Genomic DNA, 20,748 nt, shown 5'->3' with positions numbered 1-20,748 from the left:
ATCGTTTCACTTCGTGAAAATAATATCAAGCAAGCACTGCATCTTTATTCCAAAAGTAAAGGCCAAGGCAGACAAAAAAAAAGATATACGACAAAAACGTCTTCCCCTTTCTGCCGGTAAAAGAGGACATGAGTAAACCACTGATGATGCATTAAGGGCACGTTCCCCGGACATGCCTTTAAAAAAACACAGAATAAAGGGAAGAAAGCACTACATATTCAGAGAAGCTTATCTAAAACAACAACGGTTCCAAACTACGAAGCGTCGCGTCCCCTTCAGAAATAACCTGAGATCCAACACTTCTTAAGACAAAACGAAAGGGAAGAGCTCAACAGAAACTTAACATTCGATTTATAAATATCCATAAATTGGTACGCTCGAGACAATGATTAGGTGTTTACGGCCAACGGAGCCCTGGTCATCATGGCGGAGGGCCCCAGCCAGGAAGCTGGGGGGCCGTCACTGGGTGTCAGATATGCTTGCAGGGTAAGGAGAGCACAGCGTCCCTCCTCCTCCGCTTCCGCCTCCTCTGTCCCTCTGCAGCCTTCCACACAGGTCATAGCTCATCCTCCCTTCCGCCTCCCTGTGCTTCAGCTCCTTCAGGTACACCTGGCTCACAGCCAGGTGGAGGGAATAGTGTACCTACGGACACGAGAGGAGAGAATACAAAACGCCTGGATGTGGTGCTAACCCCAAGACATGGAACCGGGCCAGGGCTGAAGTGCTAGCTTAGCGCCATGCCGCTACACCAGACGTTGCACTTGGACAGAGTAGTCCTGCAGGGTATAAACACACATTTGCTCCGCACAAGTACTTGAAAGAATGGGTTTTTTTTATTATCAAATATTATCAACACTTATCAGAATTTTCTTCTTGTTTTTTTAATTATTTTTAGAAAACAAACAAAATGGTCACCCACCAACTCCCAAAATAAATCCCCTTTGCTGAACTAATCTACTTAGTATGTTGAAAAAAAATTGTTAGTAATATTCAAAGTGTAAATCATGTTTATCTATAGTAAGTAAAAAATGTGTTATACAATAACTACAAAAGCTAGAGAAATCAAGACAAAACAAAGCTGTCCTATCTCTATCATAATACCTCAGCCATGCGGCAACAGCTGGGGGGCATCACACCTCAACAATGGTTTTTTTTTTGGTCTAAAAAATATGAGGTTGCTACATAAGTAAGTACCAGTGGTACTTTTACCATCTCAAAATTTTGAGAGAAATAATTTCTGACCTTTCTAGATCAGTATAAACCAACTACACAAGCATGTCCCTTGAAACTATTCAAACACAAATCTAAAATTCCTTTGGTTGCCTCACCTGTTGCTCTGAATCCATTACTTAAAAAGGGAAACTCCAGTATTTTCCAACCTAAACCCCATTTTCCTCATGAAAAACTCATTACTAGGAGTCAAACCGAGCACAGAGTAGCAGAATCTTTTAAACTGATTCAATATTGAGGAAGCCTTGCATCAGCCGTCTGCAGCGCACCAAGCTGTAATGTAATCCTATGGTTCAATGGCCCTCGCCAAATAACGTCCTCTAAACGAATGATTTGAGGTGTCTGAAAACACCCTCCATATGAAAAGATAATCCCATTACAGTCAAACGGCATAGTGAAAGACCTTTTTTTTTTTTTGCATTTTCACTTCCAAGTTTCTCGTACTTCCACTGTCTTTCATCAACAATTCACTCCTCGCAGGATTACAGAGCGAGACTTAAGCTCCAGGCAAGAAATGGATTGATATCTATATAATTCCACGATTGATAGTGAGGCTAAGGTTCTTTGGACTCCTCTCAAAAACAGTCTGAGCATTTTGGTGCTGGAGTTTCCCCTCTAACCTACTCGAGGTGTCTTGCAGCACACTGGGTCTGCGGGTATGCGTGTGTTAGAGTTGGGTGAGTGGTCGGTGTCACATAAGGGCTGTATTCAGGCTTTTGAGGAGTCTCACCCTCTCTTTGTCCCCGGAGCCCTCTCCCTTGACGTGCAATATGACCCTTGGCACAGACCCCCAGTGAAGGTGGCCTCTAGAACCTGCCTCCCGATTGGCCAGCTTTCAAAGCAGGCAAGACTCCTTTGTTGAGGCCTTTCTCATGCCCGTGAGAAAAAGTCCTGAGGTCAGAGTGAGACTGCAAATGCACGCTTGTCTGTCACTATGGCAACCAGATGTGAGAGACGGTATCCATGGTAACATATGATCCCTGCACGCCAATAACACTTTTAGTTGTACATGCATTGCTAAAACAAATTGGTTATGTTACTTTTCAGCTAGGTTATTCTGTTAGGGGTTATGTCAAATAATGAGAAGCCACAATATATTTCAAACACGAGCCCTCCGGAAAAACAACAACTAATATTTACAAACACACTGCTGTCAAGAACAAATGAGCAGAAACAAAGTGTGGAGAAAAAAAAAAGAGACTGTCAAAACAGCGGAAATCTTACTAGAAACAGAAAACTCGAAATGGCATTTGGAGTATTTCAAATATATCAAGCTCCTCCATAAAAAGTTAAATTAAATATAGAGTACAAAAAAACCAAAAGACAAAACATACAAGCAAAGAGAAGTGAGTGAATGGAAATTGAGCTCAAGGTCCAATAAAAAACAAAAATCACTGATGGTGCAGTGGAGATAAAGTGGTAGGAAAGATTTGCTGTTGTCCTGTCAGGTCCCCAAAAGTTTGGTGTGCAGTTGTGTCAGAGAAGACAGGAAGCTGGTGAGCCTAACACCGTGCCCCTATGCCCTTTCTCCCCAGATATCGTAGGACCGCAAAGTTAAAGGTGGTGGACACAATATAGGTCAGCTATGAAAGAGGAGAGAAACAGAAAGCGTCAGAGAAGACACAGAGAATACACCCGCAACAACCACAAATAAATTAGAATAAATTACAACAACTGCCACTGGCTCACTGGAGCTTTTCAAATGGCAACTTGTTTCCACATAACAGTTCCTTGCAATGGAACGCACAAATAATAATGTCCGCACTATATGCCTGGCTGGATAAGCAGACATTACAGCATTATTATGAAGCTTGTGTCAGCTGAGACTGGGAAACAGAGAGCGATAGTGCAGAAGTCATCAGTCATGGAGGGCTGAGATGCCTCACTGCCTACACTTTGAGCATCACACAGTCACATGGGCCAGAGTGCTTTTGTACCCCAGTGTGGAGCAGCTGCCAAACTGGCTCCAGACAAGACAAAGTCACTCACCAGAGCCAGCAGCGTGATGCCTGCACCAGCAAAGGCAGCAATGTACAGGTGGTAGGTCATGCGGTACTGGAAGAAACAGATCAGATTTAGTGATACCAATGCAATTTCTTCATTTCATGCTAGGTAAAGCATACAGAATGACAACGGGACCATAATCTTGTTCTTGCACTCACTTCTCTGGTCTTGCAAATAGTGGACAATGTCATTCCACAAGCTTTTCCTGGCACAGCATTCCACGGCAACAGCCCTGTTAATGATTTCATGATCTCATTATTATCTTTACTTTGAAAATGAACTGAAAACATTACATACGATGAATAAGTTATGGCTATACTGATTGCAGCCTGCTCCAGTGATATCTTATAGCTGAATGTTTTTTTTTTCTTCCTCACCATATTGCCTGGCATCAACACAGAGCTGGTTGATACTAGCTGGAGTCTCAGTGAGAACTTCAATGGTGTGGCAGGTGGCATCCATGTTGTAGAAGAAGTAGACAGGCAAGGCAGAGAAGGCAAACACTAACAGCCACAGTACAGCCAGTATATACGTCACCACTATAAACTACACAAAGGGAACAAAGCGGGATAAACATTAGGGCGCATCATCACAAGAACCCTCATTCATTCAACAGTCACCATGCAATATGACTCAATTGGTATTCACTGACAACCACAACTGCATTCTCCTCACCACTCCAAGATGATTAGATGTCCTTTTTTTTGTCTCACAGACTATCTATTCCTTCTTTTATCCACTTTGTTTTCTTTCTCCCAAGTGTCATGTACACCCAGTATGCTTTACCACACACATACACATGCAGGCATGCACACACACGTACGTAGGTATTGCTCCGTATCTTCACACATCCCCCCCAAAAAAGTTTTAGATGCTGGATTAGCAGCTCAGCAGCCTTTGTAAAGTGATATTTTTATTGACAACAAACAGCCTCCAAAACCCTTTTATGACTTCCACTCTTGGCTTCTCACCGAGGAACTGAGGCAGCGGCCACACATTGTGCTTCTGAACTCTCCAAAGGTTTGCTTGGCTGCACTGGTGGTGTAGAATCCCTCAGCCAACAGCACGATGCAGTAGAGGAAGAAAAATGAGGCCAGGCCATAGATGACATACTGAAAGTACTGAATGCTGGAGAGAAGGAGAAAGGGGGCAAAAATAGTCAAATGCTTTTACAGTCTGAAAAGGGCATTTAGTCTATTTAACGTCCAATAGAAATGTTAAAAATTATGTTGTCAAGGTAGCCCATTCACCACAACAATACTCAGCATGGCCAATTACATGTACGCTAGGGTGATGTAGTCCTGCAGGTTGCGGGCAAAGTAGTTCTCGATGAGTCTCTCGGTCTCAGTAAGGGCCTGGTGCCCGCAGCCACAGAAAAGGGCGATGCCAGAGAAACACAGCAGAGTTGCTACCAAGGAGCAGTATGGCACCCCACCCAGGCAGCGCATACAGCAGTCATAGCAACCTGTCAGTCACACACACAACACCAGATGGTAAGGCACAAGTCCCATTATGCATTGATGCATTTTGCTACATCATACATCATAGAAGTCCTACTTGTCCCCCCCTGGGTATAAATTACTTGTATCCTATGGGTCTTTTCGTGGTTGTTTTTTTTTTAAATGAATTTTTAAAGAAATGCCCACTTCATCAAAAAACACACACTGTTGACAGAGAATGGATGATGGGATGGAATAGGGTGGGGTGTGGGGATTGAACCTACAACATTTTAAGTGCCTCAGCCCACTGAGAAACAAGTACACTGTGACTTGTGGTCTGCAGTGCTGTACTTAATTCTGCAGAACAAAGTGCAGCGTACTAGCAAGGCAAATTGACAACTTCCTTGGTATGAGCTCCAGCTGCAATCATAAACACTCTGATCCCTGTGTCGCAGCTGCAAGAAGGGCCAGTCCGTTCATCAGCGACTGGTAAAGCTATGCATTCTTCCTCATAGTCATGTGCTGTCTGAATGGATGCCAGGGACCAAGGCCATGGGGATGTGCCTGCATTGACCCTAGCTCTCGCCCTGACTCCATTCACCGACCAGTGTGGAGAGTGTGAGAAAAGGGGGAGGACAGGGGAGGGAGACAAAGTAAAAGAGAGTGAGAGGCTGCTTTTGTGACTGCAGAGACAACAGTCTTTGTCCCACAGCATCATGGGGGATACAAGGGCCACCAATGTCAAGCAAACAAAGACCACGGGCACCTCTATTTCTACAGCACATAAGTCTGACGCACACTCATGCACATATGCATGCGTGTACACAAATACACACTTCCTTTTAGGCAACCACGGGAGCTAGGACGTGATAGTGGAAAGCTGTCTGTGCTGAATGTGGGGAAAAAGCACAACTGTGTGCACACATACAAAGATTTGCAATAGAAGAAGAAGAAGGACTGAGGATGGTACCACTACAGTGCACACAGATGGCTACACGGGTAGGCAGCTAGCTTTTCAATTGGACACATGCATATTTACTCAAGGTTTGTTTGTGTGTGTGTGTGTGTGTGTGTGTGTGTGTGTGTGTGTGTGTGTGAGAGAGAGAGAATATCCTCAAGCTGCCTTCCACCTTTTGAGCAAGCTACAGCAGGGGGGGGGTGTTTTGGCAATACAAGTGGTCTACAAAAAAATGTCACCTAATTGGCAAGTAACCTCTATTTTTGATTCATTGTTAAGCTCTGACAACACAAGCCCAAGTAAAATAGGCAGACTTGTGCAAGCAGGGAAATACATTTCTGGTTGACGCCAAAGCAGCAATGGCTTTAGCTAACTTCTGGCAGGCTGGAAACCATGAATGAATGGGCTGAGATGAACCAATACCAATTAACTCCATCTAATGACATCACGAGCTCGAGAGAGCAGGTGCGCTCGGTCATCTGGAGCTCGGGCAGCTGCCGTAGCGCAGTAGCAACGTAGCCTCAGCTTTCACAACAAACGCATGACGCAAGTTTAAGTTTTGCCCTTTGACAAAAACCGAGAAAGATTGCGAATTAAAGCAAACGCGACAAGGCCTCTCCAGATGTGGCGTCTGCCTTCTCAGTCGTGAAATACATCTCATAATATCTGAGAAGCCTTGGCTGGTGAGTAGCCATGCTCTGCACTAAAATAAACCCCATTGACTTTGAATTCTCTCTCATCAAAGTGAATTCTCACCTTGGTGTAGAAGTAAATGCACATTTGTCAGTATTATGAAGCCATTTAAAGGGTATATATGCCACCGGCGACGTCTACTTACCCATATCTGCCAGGACGCGTTGGAGGCTTGTTGGTCAGTGCTGCTCTCGCTGCAGCTGGTCCGCAGATAATGTGCGCAAACGTGTCTTCGGCCCCCGTATATCAATCTCAACTTGCTCTCTGTTCCCCCAACAATGAACAGACCCGCTGATGACTGCGACGCCGATCTTAAAGAAACAATGTCTCTTTTCAATGAACTGCAGGGCCGGGTTCGAGGCAGAGGATAATGAGGAGGTCAAGGTTTCGCGCGTTTGCAGAAATTTACTAAGTTCATTGTTGGTGCGCAGCAGTTTTCGTCATTAGCATATGACTGCGAAGGCAAGAAGCCCCCCACCACACACACACACACACACTCTCTCTCTCTCTCTCTCTCTCTCTCTCTCTCTCTCTCTCTCTCTCTCTCTCTCTCTCTCTCTCTCTCTCTCTCTCCCTCCTCTCTACTGAATTGGTCATCGTAATCTTCTGGGGATAGGCAACCCCTTTATAGGTTTGCCAATGAATTTACTTTTACTTTATCTAAAGCCAAGTGACAACATTTTCAACTTGATTATATATATATATCTCTCAGAGACCAAGGGCTGAAGGAAGATCTAGATCAGATGTGGAAGGTGAAATCAACAGTAGTCCCAAAGGTAATAGGAGCAGTAGGGGCTGTGACCCCCAAACTGGTAGAGTGGCTCCAGGAACAACATCTGAGGTCTCTGTCCAGAAGACTGTGGTCCTAAGAATAGCTAAGATACTGCACAGAACCCCCAAACTCCCACGCCTCGGGTGGAGGACCCGAGCTTGAGGAAGACACACACCACCCGGAAAAGGGTGAGAGGGAGGTGTTTTTATTGTGTGTGTGAAAGAATGACCAGCAGCTGGTGATGAACCATGCTGTAGACAGCAGAACTGCAGGAGAGAAGGAAGATGCCGCATGCTTTAGTTAGGGTGAAACCAAGCAGGCGAAGCAGACCGCTGCCCCGGAGCTCTGTACCTCTGGGGGCCCTAAAGGCTCCATTTTCAGCACGTATCAATTAGTTTGTGGTTATATGATTAAATGCAAATTTGTTTGGGAATAAGCACCACTTAAGCACAATATTAACTTAAATTAAAGGGGCCTTAAGAGAGGCCCTGCGTTATTATCTACTCTTGATGCTCTGTTGTGTGGAGGGGCCTTGTGCCCGAATTTGGTCTTAAGGCCCCTATCATTTCTGTTGGTATTGTGCTTACATTGTGCATATTCTTAAACACATTTGTGATGGTGAACCTGTGGTTTAGTGATATTCCAGCATGAAGGGGACAGGGTACATACACCAATGTACGGAGTGGAGAATTTGGGTTGGTAGGGGCCCATGGTACACTTCCTAGCAGCTTAATCTATCCATGAGTAAAGGGTATACCTGAGGTTTGGAAAAGCTTGTTGAAAGACAAGTGGTGTCCTCCACAGATGATGTATGTTGGTTGGCAATTATTTTCTCATAGGAATGAGAAGGGCCTCTATGGGTTATCTTGTAAGTGGCTTAAAGGGGTTTCTTTAACAGGATAAGCCCGTGCACGATTGTGGCTTTTGATATTAGGAGAAATGTCAGACGTTCGTAATTGGGGACTGTGACGGGTACCAAATCATCTAGTACTGAAGTGAAGTCGGTGCCAGTTTTATTCCTCTACATTATCAACTCATGCAAACCAAAACAGCGATGTCAAAGATTTATTCTGCAGAGTAGGGCGATCAAAGAGTGCTTCAGATGTCAGGCTGTGAGGTCACTGAGCAAAGGATATTAAACAGGAACCAGAGACAGCAATGCAGCTTCGCCGATTTCAAATGCACAGACATCGCGGTTACTGATTGAATTACTTCGACTCAGCCCCTGGCCAAAGGTTAAAATTAACCGCTTATTTGTCCAGTAGATGGCAGGATTTCTCCTGCCAATGTGTGCCTGTAACTAAGCATTCGAAGAGGGCTTTCTTTCTGTCTGTCTGTCTGTCTGTCTGTCTGTCTGTCTGTCTGTCTGTCTGTCTGTCTCTGTCTGTCTGTCATAGATAGCACAGTATAGATGTTGCCTCCTCATCTTGGAACAAAATAAAGAAGGTATCCAGTGAATATGGAGATATTGTTTAATAAAGAGGACCAGCGTTAATATTTTGTCAACGTAGGACTGCCTTTTGTGATAGCAATTTGAGAGTCTTTCATTCTTTTGATATTTTTGTCAATATCTCATTTTGGAATCACATTCTTTGCTGCGTGCCTCCTTACAAAACAAACCTCATAATAAGATCCACTCAGCTACTTGAAAAACCACTGGGGTCATCAACCATCACTTGTCCAAGTTCACGTTCCCCAGTGGTTAGAGAGATGGACAAGCGTGGTGTACATGGCGGTTTGCAGGCCTTGAAACCCCATTTCCTGCTCTGCACTATATCCCAGATGCAACTAGAAAGGAACCCACCACAGTTTCCCATGTCATGATGAAACGAAATGCCTTTCTCCCAAAAATGTCACTTCAAACGATGTGTGGCATGTGATCTGCTGCTGTGCACTCGCTTGTATGTCATCATTGCTGTTTTGGCTACATTATCATCGAGCAAGATTCATCCTGACTTATTCATACTGTATCCATCCATCAATCAATCAATCCACTTCAATATCCTTTTTCTTTATTTCTCAGCAGACAACAGAAGGACTCGCACCAAAACCTTTCATGTAGGTATTCTTCAGAAGTGTGGGTTCAGTGGGAGTTCAGCTTGCTTATTGAGATACAGTACAGTACATTACAGCACAGTGCAGTACAGCACAGTGCAGTATAGTACATTACAGTGCAGCACAGTACAGTGCAGTACAGCACAGTGCAGTGCAGTACAGTTCAGAAGGTTTTGTGCCTTTGGGTGCTGTCAAACACTGTGTGGGTGAGAAAAGGCACTATCAGGTAACAGAAGTGAAGCTGTGACTTGAGATGGTTGTGTGCCTTCTCTCTGCTACCTCTCACCTGTCCACATAGAGCTATCTGACACACACACACACACACACACACAAACCCTTGCCCCTCCAGCTTGCCCAGTGGCCTTCTCCAGCTGCCACTTGAGAGACTTTCATCACCTCCCCACCAGAGGAATATTAAACCCTTTTGTGCGTCTAAATACCCGAGACTCCCTTTCAGTCAAACTAGGAAATTGGAGAAAGGCCTATTTGAGTTAATGGATCATTACCTACCTAGTCTTCAGCCCCACAGCTTAGTGTTCTCTTCCCCCTGCTGGGAGGTCATCGATTTGACAGCAGTCCCAATCTGTTTACAGCAGGTATATGCAAGTCTCAATCTCTTAATGACGAGATAGCCCCAAAACATTCTGTATAATGTGTCTTTGAGGAGCATGCTCTTGAATTTAAAGATTTTCTTGGCCCCTTGGTTTCTTGGAGTTTATCAGATTTGATCTTGTAAACTGGCTTCACTTCTACAGAATTCGGAGTCTGTTTTCTGAATACCTGTATTACAAGTGGGTTATTTTGAATTCGCTTGGCAGTGTTGTCTTTGCAATCTGTGCACGATATCAGTGATTCCCTTACAAAAAAACATGAAGCCTTACACACAAATACTTGAGAAAAAAGTACCTGTTTTGCCGTTCACATACTTGACTTTTTAACAAATGTTCCCATTTATATATTTATATTTATACAGTGACAGTCTACAAATGCATGAAATAATTGTTTTTTCCATTATTCATCAGAGTAATATTTCGCTTTTAGCCTGAGTGGAATCTCATTGTCCTCAGCACACCCCTTTTTGTTCTGTTGTAAACATCTTTTCTTCTGTTTCAGGTATAAAACAGCTGTTATCACAGACAAACAGATGGATGCAAGCATCATACCAAGACCCACTAACAGTATCAGCTGAGTGTAGCTGGCAGGCCCCCCCTCAGTTCGACAGATGGGTGCCTCTGAGGGGGGCGGTGCCAGCCTGTAAGGCAGAGACTTGGGTAGACTGTCCAGGTGGCACGGCTCCATGGTCTCATTGACCAGTAGATTGACCCAAACAGTTGTGTGGAGTGGGGCTGGTTTCCCCTTATCGCTGACCACGATGAACAAGTGATGCATGCCTAGGTCCTCTCCCAGTAGATGCTGAACAAGGGTGATGTTCCCTGACCTCGAGTCAAGCCGGAATGGGCTGTGTTTGTGGGCTGGCTCTCGTGCTGCAATGATGTAAGTGATATCTGAATTTGGTCCTGAGTCCTCATCAATGGCATAGATCTTCATAACCATGGTACCTGCTGTGGTTGCTGGAGAGACGGTCAGACAGGACAGGTTGCTGTTGGGAAGGATTACTTTTGGCTGGTTGTCATTGACATCCTCAACAAAGATAGTTACCTTGGCAGTCGAAGTCAGCGGAGAGGGGTGGCCATTGTCAGAGGCCAGCAGCTGTAGCTCATATTGGTCCTTCATCTCTCGGTCCACACTAGTGGTGCAGCGTAGACTCTTCTGCACATTATCTATGACGAATTTTCCACTGCTGTCAATGACATGTACCTCTATGTTCCCATTCTCCCCTACATCTGGGTCTGTAACCCCTATCCTCCCCACCTGGGCAAGGGGCGGGACATTCTCAGGGATGAAAAAGATGAAGTGAGGGGTTCGAAAAACTGGAGCATTGTCATTCTGGTCAAAAATGTGAATGGATACTGTCGTCATTGAGTCCAACGAAGGAGAGCCACTATCTCTTGCTGATACGGTGACAGTGTGCATATCCTGTTGTTCCCTGTCCAGAGAGGCTGACACCGACAGCTGACCTGTCAAACTGTTTATTCTAAAGATTGTAGATGTGTGTTTGCCCAGCCTGTAGGTGACTCTCCCATTGTCCCCACTGTCTGCATCTGAAGCTTTCATCCACAGCAGTGCCATCCCTGGTTGGTTGTTCTCTTCCACCTGAAGCTCATAGTGAGACTGGAGGAAGTGGGGGTAGTTATCATTGACATCCAGCACCCGCACCTTAATCGCTGGCAGAGAACGTGTGGTCACAAAACCTTCAGCTGATGGCCTACGCACCACTACAGAAATATGATACTCACTTTTCATTTCATAATCTAAAGACTTTGATGTAGAAAGAAGATATTTGCCATTCTGTGTGTTTAGTGAGAAAGGCACTTCTCCCTCAATGATAAGAGACATTCCTTTTAAGTCACTCTCTCCCCCAAGCTCTAAGAGAGCCAAGACAGTTGGGGGCTGGTTCTCTGGTAACACTATAGTCTGGTTTTGATGTTCTGCTATAAACCTGATCTTTATCGCTGGTGCTTTGCTTGCCATAGGGAGCACAGATACAGTTACCCAAGTGTCTGCTGGAGGGCAGTGATGGCCGCTGGCTAACACCTTCAACACCAGCTCCTCAGAGCTGTCACTCTGGAGGTCCTGTGTCAGTCTGATGTGCCCGGTGTGGCTGTCCAGGCTAAAGAGCTTCTTGGCTCGCTCAGAGACCTTGGGACTGAGGGAGTAGGTGATGGCTGCATTGGGGCCTAAATCCAGGTCTTCAGCTCTGACCTGGGCTACCACCATGTCCCTGTACGAGTCCCCAGGGACGATGACACATGCGGGGCTTTCGGAGACAAACCTTGGACAGTTGTCATTAACATCAGTCACCTTGACCGTCACATTTAGTGTAGCGCTTAGAGGGTTTGGACCAGAGTCAGTGGCCACCAGAATCATCTGATAGCTGTCCTGGATCTCTCTGTCTAGGGCCGTTTGCACAACCAGCATAATGACCGGGCCCTTTTCCACTTTTAAACTGAAAATCCCATCAGAATCCTGTAAATGGTACTGTAACTCTCTGCTACTCCCAGTATCTTTGTCCTGGGCTTGGTCATCTATTAGGAAACTGGTCCCCACAGCCACATCCTCGGAAACATTTAGAAAAATGTCGCTGTTTTCAAAAAGAGGTGCATTGTCATTGATGTCCTCTATGGCCACTGGAAATTGTATAAGGTCTGCCGAGGGCCCCACGATGGCATTGTGTATTATAATGCATTCTTTGGCCTTTGTCTCCTCTGGGCAAAGCTCTTCACGATCCATCTTTTGCTCAGTGGTATAGAGATCCCCTGTGTTTTTGTCCAGCCATAGATATTCCTGAGTCAGTAGCTGGTATGGAGGGGAAAAGTCTTTACCAAGTGACCCGACCCGAACGCCAGCCTCTTGTTCTTCTGGGATGGAGAACCAGACAGAACCACAAGTGATCTGTCTGAGATTAACCATAACCAGCACATTCTAACAGGGGGGACAAGCAGTGGAAATTAAGTTGCAAGAAAGCACAGCAGCATAAAATTATTGGTGATAATTAAACTCCTTTGAACTCATGCACTTGCACCTGAAATATGCTCAGATAGCAATATGGTGTTAATTGTAGCCTTCATGCTTCAGAGAGCTCGTTTCAAAGCATGGCTTTTACAAAGAAGGTAATGTGATGCCCCTCACTTTCTTGAGCCAGTTACTAAAAACGCACAGGACTTAGCAAATGGCAAAGCACGTTGGTGTTACAAAGAAATATTTACTTTTTTTCATTACAGCTTCAACATTTTCATGAATATTATCATTCATCTTAATCAGTAAAGAGGTGCTGAATGGTGTGTTTCTCATTTGGTCTTCAGGGCGTCCAAGAAATGCAATTAAAATAAAAATTTCCATTTATATATAAGAAACACTCAATGGTAGGGAAAGTGCTCAACAAATAAGGAGCAAAATAATATATATATATAAAGCTTAAGAATGTGACAATGATGAAATTGTTTTTTAAGCTTTGATTCACTCACCTGCAGTAGTCCAGCCCAGTTCATATTATCAGGAGTCCCATGATCCATAGCCCTCACTCATACTACCCAAGCCCTGTACGTGAGAGTGAAAGCTGATGGGAGCAGCAGGAAAGTATACCTGTACTAGACGAGGAAGAATGCATGAAATGCCCCTCCTACCAAACTTAATGTTGGACAATTCACAACAGTTGGACACGGCACAGCACATCAGTTTTATCTGTTTTCACTTTAGAGCACTGAGCAATGGTTATCTCATAAGTTACTTATTCTTCAACTTTCATTCAACTTTGGTTATTTTTTCATTCAACTTTGGTTTATTTATTCTTCAACTATCATTCAACTTTGGTTATATACAAGGATTAAGTCAAGTTAAGCCAAGTCAAGCCAAGTCAGGTTTATTTATATAGCACATTTAAAACAACCACAGTTGAACCAAAGTGCTGCACAAGCTTAAAATACAAAATAAAATAAGTGACACATATGAATATAAAAATATATGTAAAGAAGACACAATAAAATAAAGAATATAAAATGTAAACAATAAAACAAGAGTAAATGTATATTTGCACAATAAAATCACGGTGTCTAGCTCAACTTGAATTGAATGCCAGTGAGAAGAGGTAGGTCTTTAACAGAGATTTAAAAGTCTCTAGGGTCTGAGCAGATCTTATGTGCACTGGTAAGTTGTTCCAGAGATCAGGGGCAGCAACTGAAAAGTCTCTGTCACCCCTGTTCTTAAGCCTGGATCTCGGAACATGTAAGAGCATCTGGTTTGTTGACCTGAGTGCTCTGACTGGTGTATGATGATGTATTAGCTCAGATAAATAAGATGGTGCCAGCCCACTTAAAGACTTAAAAACAAGTAATAAAATCTTAAACTGGACCCCAAAACAGACAGGAAGCCAATGAAGGGAGGCCAGTACAGGTGTTATGTGATCACGTCGTTTCTTTCCTGTCAGAAGGCGAGTAACACCCCCCCCCCCCACACACACACACACACATACACACACACACACACACATTTTAACTCTGCAACAACCAGGGCTGTTTTCCCACCTCCACCTTTCTGGTTCTTTTGTTGCAAAAGCGTTTGTCAAGTGTTGTACAAATAAATTCATCGGCATTTTGTATTCTCTCTGCGCTCAAATTGGAACTATTAATTGGTAATGTGAATCATAAAAGACAATAGTCTTACATTCTCTTTAGATGAACTTGCATGGCATCTTAATTTTGAATTAGGAGATGAGTTTTGCGACGGTGGAAGTGTATGACCAGAATTGGCGATTTAGCGACCTTTATCGGCACGTCGGGGAACTACGACGGTTTTACAGTGGCACGTGCCACTTTTTTTTTTTTACAGACGTGGTGAGGTTACGCACGTCATGATAGCCGCATACATATTCCAAACATATTCCACTAAAAATGACTGTAGCTAATTACCGATCTATCTAAACTCGATCGGACTGACTGGTTTATCAATTTTGACGTGGTACTGAGAAAGAGTTGGAAAGAATTGAGTTCGGGTAGGGGTCGGGTCGACCACATCCGTACCGGTGACTGAAGGTGAAGCCCTATGCAGCGTTTACAACTGTCCCGGAGCGCATTATTACATTCATGCAAGCGACAAGTTTCTCTCAAGACTCACGGGTCGAGGGCGTAAAAATAGCCACCTAAATTGCATAAGAGTCTATTCCTGGTCTTTCCGTCTCATTACGTCTTCTGCATTGAAAGTTAACTTTCCGACCGCGCAGGCAGCTCTGCGTCGTGATTGGCTGATTCTGTGCGTCAGTCATCTCGCAGCAGTCAGGCAGAGGTGGAGAGAGAGAGCTCTTAAAAACTTCGAGCCCCACCTGACATCATCAAATCGCTTAGAGTCCAGACACGCTGGAGCCCCTCGCGTTTCATCTCGCCAGAATGTCCACAGAGAGAAATGCCGGTGAGTTTTATCAGATATACTCCAGTCCTTATCGTCTTGTGTTTGAACTCAGCTCCAGGAAAACTTAGAAAAAAACTTTGGTGGACGTGATTTTGTACAGTCCATAATCCAGATGTTATCAAGGCAATTAGGTGTATTGTTTTTTCACCAGGCTGATTGTTTCTGATGTAACCCACTGAAAGGAGCTTACCCTTAAAGATAAAATATGCAATGTTATTCATATACAATGCTAAAGGAAATATATGCATGTTATTCTTTTTAATGTCCCTTTTGGTTTCGACTAGACGTTCGTATGTCAACTCAGAAAATACTCAGATTCCCAAAATACTGAGATGTGCTCAATAGTTTTCTTGAAATTTTTTCCCCAAGATAAGTTGAAATTCTATTAGAATTTGACTTCCCTAAAACATTTTCTGCCCTACTTAAAAAAAAAGAAAGAAGAGTATTTTACAGGCAGCGACGACTCTTGCAATTTCTAAAATAACCATAGATCCCATGATATTTGTATTTCAAGTGGGTAATGTTAATTCTTCCTCACCAAAGTAAAAATTTTCTCATGCAGACTTGGAGCTGGAGCTCGGGGACTTGCTGCAGGAGTTCCAGGACGTGGTGGAGGAGTTGAGGGCCCCCTCCCACAGAAACCCACACACTTACCAGCAGCTGCTGCAAGAGGCCAAGACTCGCACCGTGTCGAAAGACGACGGGGTGAGCGACAGTGGAGTTGAGGATTCTGATTACAGTGAGTATCAAACCATCACATAAGATCAAACCGGTCTCCTTCACTATGCTTAAATATAGCTGATAGACAGAGGAGGCATGTGAAGATGCACATCAGTTACTGGTGAGTCAGATTGTATCGGATCCCTCTTATCAAACCGCAAAACAGCAGCATGACGCCGGTCACATCCGTCATCACATAGCAACATGGATATAACGACGGGCATATTCATCCGTGCGGTCGTAACATTGGCTGGGGCAGAATAATTGCTAATCATCTATTTTTGTTCTTCTTTTTTTTTGGTTTGCCTGTTTGAGATGAAAGAAGTAATTGTTTTCTGGTGTTCCCATGTGTTGTCATTGTTAGAATTAGTCAGACCCCCCCCCACCACCACCCACCACCACCATTATTACACTAGGCTTGCCCAGCTTCAGTAAAACTTACACTTGGGAGTGCACCAAAAGCGAAAAGGCAATAAAAACGAATGCAGCTGCTTGCTATTGTCATGTCAAACTCTGTAAATTTATTGAAAATGTGATGTACCGTTGCCACGCTTTGACTGACTTCAGTGTTTCTCAATTCCTCTCTCTCTCCCTTACCCCCCCCCCCCCCCGCCTGGCTCTCTGTTGCCTGCATCTCCCCCCAGGCAGCGAGGCTTCTTTAGGGAACAGTCTGAACACCAGCGAGGAGGAGCTCCACACAGCAGGCATAACGCTGGCTACCAAAGGTACTTGAGGCGTCCGTCGACCCTGTCTTCATTCAGATCGCCCGTGCTTTCTCACTGATCACTATTGCCGTTACTCCCGCCCCTATCATGGCCATCAGAGCACCCTGCGCATTTACATGGAGACTGTTTTGTTTTTACACAACAAAGCCTCCCTGCAGCGCAATGGGTGACTCTCCTCCACGGCCAGCTCCACCCAAACCTCAACTGGCGCTATTTGTGCTCTTATGGTGGAGGAGAGTAGCCAAGGTGTGTGTGGTGTGTGGTGTGTGTTGTGTGTGTGTGTGTGTGTGTGTGTGTGTGTGTGTGTGTGTGTGTGTGTGTGTGTGTTAGTAATATAGACCACAATGTCGGTCGGTACATGCAGTAATGATACATCTCAGCGAGGCGAAAACACGCTATATGCTGTAGCTGCCCAAGAGAAAATAATAGGCCTCAGTGTGAAGTTTCAACTTCTGGGGTTTTACACAGTTTCCGATGGATTTGGTTTAAATTTGTATAATATGAGCCACGAATGTAGTCTTTCCATTCTCAAATCATTTTGGCCAATATGTAACTCTGGCAGTTACATTAACTTTCAGTTTGTGGTCCAAAAGGAAATACCACTGTAGTGAGCTGCGTTTCTCCACAGAAAAGTTCCATTGCGCTTTTATTTTTTTTCTCTCAAGTTTCATGCGGACCTTCTCTTTCCATCCTCTTTTCTCAGCCAAGTTGGGAGACACGGGGGAGCTTCAGAGTTTCATCGATAGCTTGGACAGAGAGATTTCTGGTATGTATTTAAGAGGAATACACCCACATCAGTCGATCTTCTCGTCATACTGCTGGCGCTCAACCTGACGGATCAGCAGGCTGTAGTCAGTGACGGTGGCCGAGACCTCGACGGCGCTCATGCTCATTACACATTGAGATACAGAACGCGTAGAGGCCACTGTGTCTCTCCACTCTAGTACCCACCCTTTATCTCGGAGCTCCCCTCGTGTGTAAATGCCATGTCTGGGGACTCAGGTACACTATCTACACGCCCTTCAGCGATAATAACCCACTAGACAACGCAAGAACCATGTTCCTGCTATCAGTAGAGAAGCGGTGGTTGTTTCAGACGCAGATGTCCACTAGCGTGGCTACATGCACACACAGTCATACGCACAAAATGTGCATCCAAGTTGTTATCTGTGGCCTTAGCGTGCAGAGAGGTGCGGTTACCCGTGAATCAAAACTCCCCTCTGCATTTTCACACGGCTCCTGCACCCTAATGAATGTCTTTGTGTGTGCGTGTGTGTGTGTGTGTGTGTGTGTGTGTGTGTGTGTGCGCGTGTGTGTGCGTGCGTGCGTGCGTGTGTGTGTGTGAGTAAATGCCCATGTGCTATTTCTCTTATTCAGGCAACTAAATTCTTTCCGCTTTCTCTGTCTGACAGAGATGTGAGCAGAGAGCGAGAGAGAGAGAGAGAGAGTGAGAGAGAGCAAGCGAGCGAACGAGCGAGAGAGAGACGTGGATGAGGAGAACAGGCCAGGGGCGACGTGGCGGGCTACTGCCGAGCAAACAGGCACATCTAAACCAGAGCAGATCTGAGCGAGCAACCTCTCCCCTGGCTGCTACAGGGGAAAAGGTTAACATCTTAGAATTAAAGGGCATTTTGTTCCCCAGCGCTGGAACACCATCGGACCCCTGGCAATACTGCATCCACTCAGCAAGACAGCGTCCCCACAGCATTAAATCCAGGATGTGTGACATATTCTGAAACCAGACAGATCTTCCATCTGTCAGGGCGTATGAGAGAATACTGTCTAGAGGAAAGAGGCCCTGTTTATGCCAAGTTTAAAATTCACTCAAAACCCGTGCTTGCAAATGCTTCAAAACTTCACTGCCTTATAATGTATATATATATATATTTTCAAATCAAGAAAATGGAATTTGTTTCATTCTCTTGTCAAGTTAAGATATTCAGCTTTTGACAGATGTCATCTTGAGTTGGAGGTGTTCAGATCTTTGTGCAATATCAGGTGCTGTTTGTATTCTGAATATTTTTTTTATGTACAGTTTTTGTCAATATTCCTGTTTCATATTGTAAGATGTTGTACATATGGTGGCATGCAGACAATGCCTTTGGCAGATGTAATGATGATATTGCACAGTGGAGTGCACATTTCAATAAAACTACATATCAATTGCTTTTGTTTTTTTTTTGTTTTTTTTTTACCACATTAGATTCTTTTTTTTACTTTATTTTCACCTAAAAATACACAACCAATTTTAACCTGGCTCCAAATAGGGAGAACGGGCTTTGGAGACCAGATGCTAATATGTAGCATGTAAACTTAGGGAAACATACTTGAAAATCAGAACTCCTTATTTTTCCCATCAATGCTGAAGAAAAAGATAGTATATACAGTAAAGACTATAAAGTCGGATCACACCATCATCCGTAAAACCGTGAAGCTGCTGTCAGACCACCCAACTGTGGATCCCCTTCGCTCATTCCTCTGAGTTTTGCCTTTGTCTCTGTATTCCTGTGTTGGGCTTTGAGTTTCACTTCTGCCCCCAAGTCAGGAAATTTGTATATTTATTTCAACCACTTCCTGAACATGCCGAGTACAGTTTACATGAGGAAGTGCGTCATTGGTGCCGAGACTAAGACAATGGTTTTTAGTCATTGTTGTGTTAGCCTTTTGGGGAGGGTCGACTCACTAGCTATGAATGAAGGCAGGGAATTCTTGTTTTGCTATGTTCGAGCTGTCGTTAAAAGGAACATCTTGGAAGTTTGTCACACTGTGCTTGTCCATCATGGTTGTGTTTCATGTGTTTATCCTCTGTCATTTCGTAGCAATGCCGAGTATAACGTGTCACCACCCGTTGTGCAGGTGCACAGAGAGGAACGTGACAGAGGTGATTGTTGTGGTTTCAGGCGTTTTGCTTGCGTTTAGAGTCAACCTAGACTTGCTCTTTGACTGATGTCAGTATTATCTGGCTGGCATAAATAGACCCCCCCCCCCACATTTTCTACTTGATGCTCTACTGTAGATCAAAGAAGTTTGAATCAATCCATCTGTTTATTGACAGATACGTTTCATCACTCAACTAAGTGACATCTTCAGATGTCACGTAGTTGAGGGACGAAACGTTTCTGTCAGTAAACATTGTATCCAGATGAACTTATTCAAACTTCTTTGATTTTCTTACCTGGATTATTGAGCACGCATCAAGACACTCTACTGTAGATACTGCAGAACACCAGAGCGGACTAAAGGATAATTTATCACCAGTTGTCACGCCATTTTTTTTCTTTTTTTTTTCTGCAAAGTGTGATGGGTCATTATCTAGTATTCGAAGCTGGGCCTTTTATATATTCTCAGTCTGTTGGCAATCAAAGCCCTGTTAATCTTGAAAATGACAGTGTGAGATTTTTCCCCCCCTCAGCCTTAGAAAGAACAGTCCGAGCAAACGGTTCATCTTTGATTCGCCCTCTCATTGTTCCACAGCTGTTGGTTGATGTGATCCATCAACCAACAGCCTACCAGCCAACTTTCATTGAGGGTGGTAAGGATAAACCATGGCTGAACTACTTGATGGGACAAGACTTTATATCAACGGCAGTGGTCAAAGGGAAGGCAAGCTGGACGTTTAATATACTGTTCCTTGTCTGTTTTTGACTCATTAAAAGACACTTTGTTCGGGGAGTTCAGTTCTCCTCTGAGGTCTGGCCAACCATTTAACCCCAATGACCGTGCAGGACTTGGCACTGGTTTAAGGCGCCTTGTGTCGTATGGGATGAGGGTAATTGACCAGGGACAGACTAGAGAGAGAAAAAGAGGGGCGATATCGCTGAAAAATCTGACGGCATGGTTCAAAGTTAATATGAAAATTGGTATGAGATAAATCAAGAAGACAGTTTTCAAACAAACTGAAAGAAGGAACCACAGTATAGGATAACCCGCCACTTCTCTGCTGTCCTCTTCCCTTAGAGAAGTGGGAATGTGACTGATTGAGGATATAGCAGTTCAAGAATGTAGAAACAAATGGCTTCAGCGTCATGGAACTTCCCTCCGAGTTTCATAAAAGGGGGGGCACATCCTGTGTAGAGACAAAGGTGTCAGTAGACTAAAAGTAAGAACCACGACGAAGAAACCGTGATGATC

General features: G+C 44.2%; 3 protein-coding genes across 6 annotated transcripts; 1 reads left to right on the top strand and 2 right to left on the bottom strand.

The window, feature by feature from the left end:
* Positions 1-39: 39 nt before the first annotated feature.
* On the bottom strand, positions 40-6,566 carry plp1a (proteolipid protein 1a). 3 transcript variants are annotated; one of them, XM_056282764.1, is made up of 7 exons: positions 6,470-6,566; positions 4,513-4,699; positions 4,206-4,362; positions 3,612-3,780; positions 3,393-3,466; positions 3,220-3,285; positions 40-642 (listed from the first exon to the last, which is right to left on the bottom strand). In XM_056282764.1, the coding sequence occupies exons 1-7, from the start codon at positions 6,471-6,473 to the stop codon at positions 460-462; spliced, it is 840 nt and encodes a 279-aa protein (XP_056138739.1). In that variant the 5' UTR covers positions 6,474-6,566; the 3' UTR covers positions 40-459. The 3 variants fall into 3 exon arrangements, with proteins under 3 accessions (XP_056138739.1, XP_056138740.1, XP_056138741.1); XM_056282765.1 differs by having other exon boundaries at positions 4,519-4,699; XM_056282766.1 differs by having other exon boundaries at positions 519-2,813.
* Positions 6,567-10,045: 3,479 nt separating this feature from the next.
* Positions 10,046-14,516, bottom strand: pcdh20 (protocadherin 20). Its single transcript, XM_056295718.1, has 3 exons — positions 14,432-14,516; positions 13,237-13,309; positions 10,046-12,694 (listed from the first exon to the last, which is right to left on the bottom strand). The coding sequence occupies exons 2-3, from the start codon at positions 13,282-13,284 to the stop codon at positions 10,163-10,165; spliced, it is 2,580 nt and encodes an 859-aa protein (XP_056151693.1). The 5' UTR covers positions 13,285-13,309; positions 14,432-14,516; the 3' UTR covers positions 10,046-10,162.
* A 504-nt stretch (positions 14,517-15,020) lies between these two features.
* Positions 15,021-18,784, top strand: si:dkey-27i16.2 (regulator of cell cycle RGCC-like). Of its 2 annotated transcripts, none has more exons than XM_056286764.1 (5): positions 15,021-15,172; positions 15,735-15,911; positions 16,537-16,617; positions 17,321-17,383; positions 18,030-18,784. In XM_056286764.1, exons 1-5 carry the CDS (start codon positions 15,151-15,153, stop codon positions 18,035-18,037), a joined length of 351 nt encoding a protein of 116 aa, XP_056142739.1. In that variant the 5' UTR covers positions 15,021-15,150; the 3' UTR covers positions 18,038-18,784. The 2 variants fall into 2 exon arrangements, with proteins under 2 accessions (XP_056142739.1, XP_056142748.1); XM_056286773.1 differs by having other exon boundaries at positions 17,995-18,784.
* Positions 18,785-20,748: the final 1,964 nt, after the last annotated feature.

Source organism: Lampris incognitus, chromosome 1, assembly GCF_029633865.1.
Source record: "Lampris incognitus isolate fLamInc1 chromosome 1, fLamInc1.hap2, whole genome shotgun sequence".
NCBI lineage: Eukaryota > Metazoa > Chordata > Actinopteri > Lampriformes > Lampridae > Lampris > Lampris incognitus.
The sequence above is the reverse complement of the archived record's forward strand: the minus strand, read 5'-3'. Positions and strand labels throughout refer to the sequence as shown.

What these genes read in the sequence shown, in the direction of transcription:
- pcdh20 (XM_056295718.1), bottom strand. Translation starts at nt 13,284, where the DNA reads ATGGATCATGGGACTCCTGATAATATGAACTGGGCTGGACTACTGCAG. An exon ending in ACTGGGCTGGACTACTGCAG is followed by an intron (nt 12,695 to 13,236) that starts GTGAGTGAATCA and finishes CCCCCCTGTTAG; the next exon opens with AATGTGCTGGTTATGGTTAA.
- plp1a (XM_056282764.1), bottom strand. An exon ending in GCCGCTGCCTCAGTTCCTCG is followed by an intron (nt 3,781 to 4,205) that starts GTGAGAAGCCAA and finishes CCCTTTGTGTAG; the next exon opens with TTTATAGTGGTGACGTATAT. An exon ending in GCATCACGCTGCTGGCTCTG is followed by an intron (nt 643 to 3,219) that starts GTGAGTGACTTT and finishes TCGTGTCCGTAG; the next exon opens with GTACACTATTCCCTCCACCT.
- si:dkey-27i16.2 (XM_056286764.1), top strand. Translation starts at nt 15,151, where the DNA reads ATGTCCACAGAGAGAAATGCCG. An exon ending in GTCCACAGAGAGAAATGCCG is followed by an intron (nt 15,173 to 15,734) that starts GTGAGTTTTATC and finishes TTTCTCATGCAG; the next exon opens with ACTTGGAGCTGGAGCTCGGG. An exon ending in CATAACGCTGGCTACCAAAG is followed by an intron (nt 16,618 to 17,320) that starts GTACTTGAGGCG and finishes CTCTTTTCTCAG; the next exon opens with CCAAGTTGGGAGACACGGGG.